Source organism: Chaetura pelagica, unplaced genomic scaffold (assembly GCF_000747805.2).
Source record: "Chaetura pelagica isolate M959 unplaced genomic scaffold, ChaPel_1.0 scaffold342, whole genome shotgun sequence".
Lineage (NCBI taxonomy): Eukaryota > Metazoa > Chordata > Aves > Apodiformes > Apodidae > Chaetura > Chaetura pelagica.
In genome coordinates this window covers 19,934-29,279 of record NW_009952364.1, presented here as the reverse complement: position 1 = coordinate 29,279, position 9,346 = coordinate 19,934, and the positions used below count along the sequence as shown (strand labels likewise).

Below are 9,346 nucleotides of genomic sequence, written 5' to 3'. Positions count from 1 at the left end.
ATCTGGTGGGGTTCGAGGGGTCCCAGGGAGGATCTGGGGGTCCCAGGGAGGATCTGGGGGAGCTCTGGTGTTCCCAGCAGGAGATGTGGGGGGGCCGGGGGGGGTCCCCACCTGCGGATGGTGTCCTTCTCCACCACCTCGTAGGACAGCTCGATGTTCGGGTACCGGTTGCAGAACCGGGCGACGTCGGCGATTTGTGCGTCCGAGAGCTGGAGCAGCCCCGTGCGCTCCTCGTCCTCCATCTCCATGATGTCAAACACGCTCTCCACCCCCTGGGAGGGGAAATGGAGGTGGGAAGGGACCTCTGGAGATCATCCATCCAACCCCTGCCAGAGCAGGGTCACCTCCAGCAGGTCCCACAGGAACACCTCCAGCTGGGGTTGGGATGTCTCCAGAGAAGGAGCCTCCACAGCCTCTCTGGGCAGCCTGGCCCAGGGCTCTGCCACCCTCACAGCCAACAAGCTCCTCCTCAGCTTCAGATGGAACTTCCCACCTTCCAGCTCCTGCCCATGGCCCCTTCTCCTGGCCCTGGACACCCTTGAGCAGAGCCTGGTCCCCCCCTCCTGACACCCCTGGAGATCCTGATCACTCTTCTGTCCTCCTTGAACCAACCACAAGGGTTCCAACCCCACCTTGAAGCTCCTACCTTGTCCGTGCAGCGCTTGATGTGCTCCGAGGTGAAGTGAGGGAGCTGCTTGAGGTAGGAATCCTTGGACCACATGGCCTGGGTCACCATCTGTGCCAGCTCCATGGCAGCCAGAGCAGGGCTGAGCCAACCATTGCTGGAGAGCACGTCCACACAGGCCTGGATCAGCCTGATGGCCTGGGGTGGGGGGACAGGGACAGGTCAGGGGGTGGTGACACAGAGTCATGGAAGCCCAGACTAGTTTAGGTTGGAAGGGACCTTCAAGATCATCCAGATCCAACCCCCTGCATGGGCAGGGACACCTCCCACCAGCCCAGGCTGCTCCAGCCCCATCCAACCTGCCCTTCAACTCCACCAGGGATGAGGCAGCCACAGCCTCGCTAGGTGACACAGAGTCATGGAAGCCCAGACTAGTTTAGGTTGGAAGGGACCTTCAAGATCATCCAGATCCAACCCCCTGCATGGGCAGGGACACCTCCCACCAGCCCAGGCTGCTCCAAGCCCCATCCAACCTGCCCTTCAACACCCCCAGGGATGGGGCAGCCACAGCTTCCCTGCCCAACCTGGGCCAGGCTCTCACCACCCTCACACCAAAGAATTCCCTCCTCATCTCCAACCTCCATCTCCCTCTCCCACTTTTCATCCATCCCCTTCATCCCATCCCTCCCTGCCCTTGTCCCAAGCCCCTCCCCAGCTCCTCTGGACTCTCTCCAGGAGCTCCACGTCCTCCTGATGTTGGGGGCTCCAGAACTGGCCCCAGCCAGTTCTCAGTGGGGAGGACAATCCCCTCCCTGGCCCTGCTGGTGACACAGCCCAGGACACAGTTGGCTCCTGGGCTCCAGCCCACATTGCTGGCCCATGTTGAGCTTCTCATCACCCATCACCCCCAAGTCCTTCTACTCAGGGTTGTTTTCCAGCCATTCTCCACCCAACCTGTGGCTTGGGACTGCCCTGACCCAGGGGGCCACCTGAGGTCCAGCAGATGCCCCCAAGCCCAGGGTACCTTGCTGAGGATCTCCTCGGTGTCCGACTGCAGCTCCGCGCTCAGCTGCATGCGGGACAGGTGAGCCTGGAGCAGCAGGTTGGTCTTGACATGGGGATCGTTGAACTTGGGGTTGGTCAGTTTGTGGGGAACTTTTTGGGACAGCTAAGAGGAGAAAGGACAAAGCCATCAGGTGGATTCCTTCTCCTGAGCTGCAGGAACTCAGGTCCAGCCCCAGGTCCCGTCACCGCTGACCTGGCGCAGCAGGTTGTCCTCGTGGTGCCTGATGGGGATGTTCTCATACTCAGCAGCGTTGGAGATGATTTCAATCAACCCTCTCACCTTGGTCTTGGCATTGAGGGACATGCTGAAGAGCTCTGGGGAAGTTGGGGAGGTAGAGGAGGGGTGAGGGAACAGCAGAGAGCAGGAAACCTGAGCTTTTATGGAATCCCAGACTGGTTTGGCTGGGAAGGAGCCTGAAGATCATCCAGATCCAACCCCCCCCATGGGCAGGGACACCTCCCACCAGCCCAGGCTGCTCCAAGCCCCATCCAACCTACTCTTCAACACCCCCAGGGATGGGGCAGCCACAGCTTCCCTGGGCAACCTGGGCCAGGCTCTCACCACCCTCACACCAAAGAATTCCCTCCTCATCTCCAACCTCCAGCTCCCTCTCCCAGTTTTCATCCCTCCCTGCCCTTGTCCTCTCCCTTCCTGCCCTTGTACCAAAGTCCCTCTCCAAGGCACCTTCTGCTCAGCACCCACCCCACCCCAGCCCTCACCAATGGTGGTGTAGTTGATGTAGTAGTAGGCAGCAATCATCCCCAGGTTCAGAGGAGCCACGTCCATCTCATCCTCAATGCTGATGCACTTGGACTGTTCCAGGTCACTCAGGGTCTGCTCCACCAGCTCAGAGAGATGATCTGAGAGGTGCCTGTGGGACACACCTGTGGGGACATCAGTGGGGCTCAGGAATTCCCCCAGGATGGAGAAAAACTGCTCTGGTGAGAGGACATCCCATGGGTTCCTGATGTCCTCCAACCCCATCCTCACCTTGGAGGTTGTAGTAGTTGGGGTTTTGGGTCATCCTGCGGTAGAGGAAGGTCCAGGTGAGATAATCCACAGCATCCTGCTTGTTCTCAATGGTCTTGGTGACAATCTCAGCGTTGAAGTGGTCATGCATGCAGTGGTCCAGGTGGGACTCCACTGGGAGGGGCTCATAGAGGAACTTCTTGAAGAAATCCTGTGGTGGGGCAGGAGGAAATCAAATCAACAACCACCAAGGAAGGTGACACATCAGCCTGTCCAAAGGTGGGACAAGAAACCCAGGCTGAACAGTCCCAGCTCCCTCAGCTTTTCCTCAGCAGGGAGATGCTCCAACCATCTTTGTTGCCTCCCCCTGGACCCTCTCCAGCAGTTCCCTGTCTCTCTTGAACTGGAGAGCCCACAACTGGTCCCAGTTCTCCAGATGGGGCATCCTCACCAGAGCAGAGGGCAGGATGACCTCTCTTGATCTCCTGGCCACACTCTTCCTCATGCACCCCAGGATTCCATTGGCCTTCTTGGGCACATTCCTGGCTCATGGGTCATTTATTCTCTACCAGGACTCCAGATCCTTCTCCCCAGAGCTTCTCTGCAGCAGGTCCACCCCTCACCTACACTGATCCATGGGTTGTTCCTCCCCAGGTACAGGACCCTCCACTGGCCCTTGTTGACCCTCATGATGTTCCTCTGCCCAGCTCTCCAGCCTGCCCAGGTCACAGTTGGTTTCTGGGCTCCAGCATAAGGTGCTGACCCACATCTATCTCAAAGGTTCTGACAGGTTGGAAGTTCTCCCAGTTCCTCACCCACCTTCTTGGACCCCTGGCACATGATGACACAACGTCCCTCGTCGTCCTGCAACGGGCGGTTGGCGTGACCCACCATCTGCAGGACATCATAGATGGGGTAATCCACATACCTGGGACACAGAGAGAGGAGTCAAAGAAGATCCATGGAAGGTTCTCCAACCATTCCCAGCACCTGGGATGAGTCCCTGGGGGATGAGGACTCGTTTCCAGGGTGGCCAGTGCTGGAGGAGGTGACACTCACGCGTGGATCTTGCCGTTGTAGTACTGGGTGTCCATGATGATCACCAGGTGGGCAGAGATGTTCATGCCCCAGCAGAGGCTGCGAGAGGCCACCATCACCTGCACTGCACCTGGGGGGAGCAGAGGGACAGGGGTCAACCCTCCTCTGGGTCACCAAAACATGGGTGGGGGTACAAGATCTGGGGGTCTGGGCAGAGAACACGGTGACATTTAAGGTGGCAGGAGCAGGGAGAAGGAGAAGTGACACGAGGTTTGGGCAAGTTGTCATCTCCAGTGCAAAGCTCCAGGGTGTCCCCAAGCCCACCCTGCTCACCAGAGCTGAAGAGCTGCTCCACCACACGCCGTTCCATGGGGGTCAGCCCCTCGTGCAGGTAGCCCACCCCATTGACCAGGGTCTCCTTCAGGGTGTTGTCGTTCAGCTTGTCCAGGTAGGGCACCAGGTCCTTCTCAGCACAGTGTAGGAACCTGCCATGGAGAGGGGGAGTGAAGACACCCCCTCCATTGTGTCACAGCCTGAAGGACATCTCATGACACCATTTCCAAACACTACATGTCCCTCAGCCTGGTGAAAAAGCCCAAGAACCTGCCCTGGCCTCTGCTGGAGGAGGTCACAGGCTGCAGACCCTCAGTTTGCAGAGGACACCAAGTTGGGCGTTGAGGTTCTACAGAGAGAGCTGGAGAGGCTGGATCCATGGGTTGAGGTTCTACAGAGGGAGCTGGAGAGGCTGGATCCATGGGTTGAGGTTCTACAGAGGGAGCTGGAGAGGCTGGATCCATGGGTTGAGGTTCTACAGAGGGACCTGGACAGGCTGGAACCATGGGTTGAGGTTCTACAGAGGGACCTGGACAGGCTGGAACCATGGGTCAAAGGCAATGGCATGAGTTTCAACAGGCCCAATGTTGGGTCCTGCAGTTGGGTCACACCAACCCCAGCAGCATTCCAGGCTTGGGGAGCAGTGGCTGAAGAGCTGAGAGGGACCTGGGGGGACCTGATTGACAAGGAGCTGAACAGGAGCCAGTGTGTGCCCAGGTGGCCAAGAAAGCCACCGGCATCCTGGCCTGCATCAGGAATGGTGTGATCAGCAGGATCAAGCAGATGATCCTGCCTTGGTGAGGCTGCACCTTGAGCACTTGGGTGAGTTTTGGGCACCACAGGGTGAGGAGGACATGGAGGTGCTGGAGAGGGTGCAGAGAAGGGCAATGAAGCTGCTGAGGAGTTTGGAGAACAGGTCCTATGGGGAGAAGCTGAGGGAGCTGGGGCTGCTCAGCCTGAGGAAGAGGAGGCTGAGGGGAGACCTCATTGTGAGGTGGGTGTTGTTCTCCCCAATGACCAGATGGGAGAAGAGGAAATGGGGTCAAGTTACACCAGGGGAGGTTCAGATGGGACCATCAGGAACCAATTCCTCATGAGTGGTGAGGCCCTGGGACAGGGGAGGTGGTGGAGGCACCACCCCTGAAGGGGTTCAAAGCACGGGTGGACATGGTGCTTGGTAGATCCACGGCAGACATGGATCTTGGAAGTCCCCTTGCAACTGAAACCATTCTGTGCTTTAGTGGTGAGGAGGGGATGGTTGGACTTGTTGATCCTGGAGGTCTTTCTCCAACCTGGCTGAGCCCGGGGCTCTACCTGTGGCGCTGGACGTCGGAGGCGCAGGTGGTGAGGATGTTGATGGCCGTCAAGCGCGTCTGCTTGCGGGAGGGGACAAAGACAATGACAGGCTTCTTGGGGGAGTGCTTCATGATGGCGTGGTAGACAGGCTTGGCCATGGAGAGGAGACGAGTCTGGGTGTGGCTGATGTTGAAGCCCTGCAGGTAGAAGAGGAACAGGAGGTGACACCTGCCCGGTAAACCCGGCGTGTAAAGAGGGAGCTGGAGAGGCTGGATCCATGGGTTGAGGTTCTACAGAGGGACCTGGACAGGCTGGAACCATGGGTTGAGGTTCTACAGAGGGACCTGGACAGGCTGGAACCATGGGTCAAAGGCAATGGCATGAGTTTCAACAGGCCCAATGTTGGGTCCTGCAGTTGGGTCACACCAACCCCAGCAGCATTCCAGGCTTGGGGAGCAGTGGCTGAAGAGCTGAGAGGGACCTGGGGGGACCTGATTGACAAGGAGCTGAACAGGAGCCAGTGTGTGCCCAGGTGGCCAAGAAAGCCACCGGCATCCTGGCCTGCATCAGGAATGGTGTGATCAGCAGGATCAAGCAGATGATCCTGCCTTGGTGAGGCTGCACCTTGAGCACTTGGGTGAGTTTTGGGTACCACAGGGTGAGGAGGACATGGAGGTGCTGGAGAGGGTGCAGAGAGGGCAATGAAGCTGCTGAGGAGTTTGGAGAACAGGTCCTATGGGGAGAAGCTGAGGGAGCTGGGGCTGCTCAGCCTGAGGAAGAGGAGGCTGAGGGGAGACCTCATTGTGAGGTGGGTGTTGTTCTCCCCAATGACCAGATGGGAGAAGAGGAAATGGGGTCAAGTTACACCAGGGGAGGTTCAGATGGGACCATCAGGAACCAATTCCTCATGAGTGGTGAGGCCCTGGGACAGGGGAGGTGGTGGAGGCACCACCCCTGAAGGGGTTCAAAGCACGGGTGGACATGGTGCTTGGTAGATCCACGGCAGACATGGATCTTGGAAGTCCCCTTGCAACTGAAACCATTCTGTGCTTTAGTGGTGAGGAGGGGATGGTTGGACTTGTTGATCCTGGAGGTCTTTCTCCAACCTGGCTGAGCCCGGGGCTCTACCTGTGGCGCTGGACGTCGGAGGCGCAGGTGGTGAGGATGTTGATGGCCGTCAAGCGCGTCTGCTTGCGGGAGGGGACAAAGACAATGACAGGCTTCTTGGGGGAGTGCTTCATGATGGCGTGGTAGACAGGCTTGGCCATGGAGAGGAGACGAGTCTGGGTGTGGCTGATGTTGAAGCCCTGCAGGTAGAAGAGGAACAGGAGGTGACACCTGCCCGGTAAACCCGGCGCGAAGGGAAACGATGGGTGAGGAGGTTGGGCCAAACCTGAATGTGAAGCTCCAAGGGGACGGGACGGACGTTGGGGTGGAAGTTGAAGGTGGACGTGGCACTGCAGCCCAACCAGTGAGCCACATCCTTGGCGTTGGACAGGGAGGAGCTGAGGGCCACGATCCGGATGGGTCGCTCGATCTGGGAGGAGATGTAGCGCATCCGGGAGCAGATGACCTCCAGCACGGGCTGTGGGGGGAGACGACACCTTGCAGTTGGACCAGGAAGGGCCACCTCAGCTCAAACACACGTGGAGACCTCAGGGAATAAAATTCCTGAGCTTCCCAAAGGATCCAGCCCATCCTGCAGCTCAGGGAAAGTCCCAGCAGGAAAAGCTGAGCTTAGACCAGGTCTGGAGAAGAGAAGGCTCCAGGGAGACCTTAGAGCAGCTTCCAGTGCCTGAAGGGGCTCCAGGAAAGCTGGGGAGGGACTTGGGACAAGGGCAGGGAGGGATGGGATGAGGAGGATGGATGAAAACTGGGAGAAGGATCATTTAGATGAGATCTGAGGAGGAAATTCTTCACTGTGAGGGTGGTGAGAGCCTGGCCCAGGTTGCCCAGGGAAGCTGTGGCTGCCCCATCCCTGGGGGTGTTGAAGGGCAGGTTGGATGGGGCTTGGAGCAGCCTGGGCTGGTGGGAGGTGTCCCTGCCCATGCAGGGGGGTGGATCTAAATGATCTTGAAGGTCCCTTCCAACCCATTCCATGGTTCTATGACTAGGAGGTTCCACCACCAAGAAGGACCTTCCTCCCCTTACCCCATTTTCTCCCCCAATGAGATGAACTTCATCCACGATGAAGAGGTTGACATTCTGGACATTCTTGCGTTGTTTCCAGCGTCGGGAGAGGATGTCCCACTTCTCAGGGGTGCTGATGATGATGTTCCCTTTGCCCAAGAGCTTCAGGTCTGTGCTGGTCTCTCCCGTCAACAAAACCACCTTCTTATTGAGACGTTCCTGGAACTTCTCGTACCAGTCCATGAAAACCTACCCCAAAAAAATACAAAGGAGGATGTTGGTGACCTCCAATGAGGACAAATCCCACCAAATCCCTGGAGATACACACACCACCAACCAGCAGTGGTGGCTTTTTGATCCCTCAGAGAGGGAGAATTAAGCAGAAGACTCCAGACTCTTGAATCATTAAGGTCGGAAATGAAGTTTAAGATCATCAAGTCCAACATGGGACATCCTGAGGAAGGTGATGGTGAAGAAGGGATGAGGAAAAGCAAAGTAGAGGATGAAGAAGTAAAGACAAGGTGGGATGAGATGTCTCTAACATGCCAGGATTACCTGCTCTGCCAGGGCCTCCATGGGGGTGATGTAGACACAACGTCCTTCTGAGTTCTGGAGCAACATCCTCAGGATGGCAAATTCTGCACAGATGGTCTTTCCACTTCCAGTGGGGGCACCCACAAAGACGTTGTCATCACTGTTGTAAACTGTGTTAAACACTGGGTGGGGAGATGGAAGAGACAGGAGAAAGCAGGTCAAGAAACCACCCATGGATTTGCTGGATGGGACTCGGACAACCTGGTCTAGTGAGAAGGTGTCCCCACCCATGGGTTGGGCTAGATGGTCTTTAAGGTCCCTTCCAACCCAAAGAAGTGGTCGAATGGTTTCTAGGAAGGTCTAAGGATCCACACCTTGAGTCTGGATGGGGTTGAAGAAGGGGAACTTGTCTTGGTAGAGGCTCTCGAAGGCGCTGTTCCTCAGGGCCGAGACAGGCAGAGGCTGCAGGTCCAGGAGCTCAGTGGGAGGAGGATACTTCTCAGGTAGGATCAGGTGGCGGAAGGACACGGGCAGTTGGGTCTCACAGGCTGCCAGAACCACCACCACAAAACCAAAATGGCCTTGGTTGCCAAAAGGAACTCCAAGAGCTTCTCCCAGTTCCCATCACCCAGGGCTGCCCGGCCACGAGGCTCTCGGAAGCCTCTTCCCCAGCACTGAACCAGGAGAGGGGACAAACTGCCCCCAAAACTGCCCTCTGACCCCAAACTGCCCCCTCACACACTGAACTAACCCTTCAGACCCCAAAGTGCTCCCAGAACACCCCCTCAGACCCCAAACTGCCCCCAAAACTGCCCCCTCACACACTGAACTAACACTTCAGACCCCAAAGTGCTCCCAGAACACCCCGTCAGACCCCAAACTGCTCTCTGACCCCAAACTTCCCCCTCGAACATTGAACTAACCCCTCAGACCCCAAACTGCCCCCAAAACTGCCCTCTCCCCAAACTCCTCCCTCAGACCCCAAACTGCTCCTTTCTAACCCCAGACTCCTCCCTCAACCCCAAAAGTGCCCCTTTCTGACCCCAAACTGTCCCTTTCTGACCCCAAACTGTCCCCTTCTGACCCCCAAACTCCTCCCATTCTGACCCCAAATTGCCCCTTTCTAACCCCAAACTGCCCCCTCAGCTCCCAAACTGCCCCTTTCTGACCCCAAACTCCTCCCTCAGACCCCAAACTGCTCCTTTCTAACCCCAGACTCCTCCCTCAACCCCAAAAGTGTCCCTTTCTGACCCCAAACTGCCCCCTTCTGACCCCCAAACTCCTCCCATTCTGACCCCAAATTGCCCCTTTGTAACCCCAAACTGCCCCCTCAGCTCCCAAACTGCCCCTTTCTG

At 57.4% G+C, this 9,346-nt stretch overlaps 1 protein-coding gene across 1 annotated transcript in view; it reads right to left on the bottom strand.

The window, feature by feature from the left end:
* SNRNP200 (small nuclear ribonucleoprotein 200kDa (U5)) overlaps positions 1–9,346 on the bottom strand; it is a gene marked incomplete at its 5' end in the record, with an annotated part of 30,008 nt that overhangs the window by 904 nt on the left and 19,758 nt on the right. The window contains 14 exon segments of the mRNA XM_010007954.1: positions 112–272; positions 647–823; positions 1,650–1,793; positions 1,884–2,005; positions 2,411–2,575; positions 2,682–2,871; positions 3,480–3,588; positions 3,720–3,828; positions 4,032–4,183; positions 6,456–6,634; positions 6,721–6,912; positions 7,479–7,706; positions 8,013–8,173; positions 8,366–8,539. Coding sequence (XP_010006256.1) covers positions 112–272; positions 647–823; positions 1,650–1,793; positions 1,884–2,005; positions 2,411–2,575; positions 2,682–2,871; positions 3,480–3,588; positions 3,720–3,828; positions 4,032–4,183; positions 6,456–6,634; positions 6,721–6,912; positions 7,479–7,706; positions 8,013–8,173; positions 8,366–8,539 — 2,263 coding nt within the window.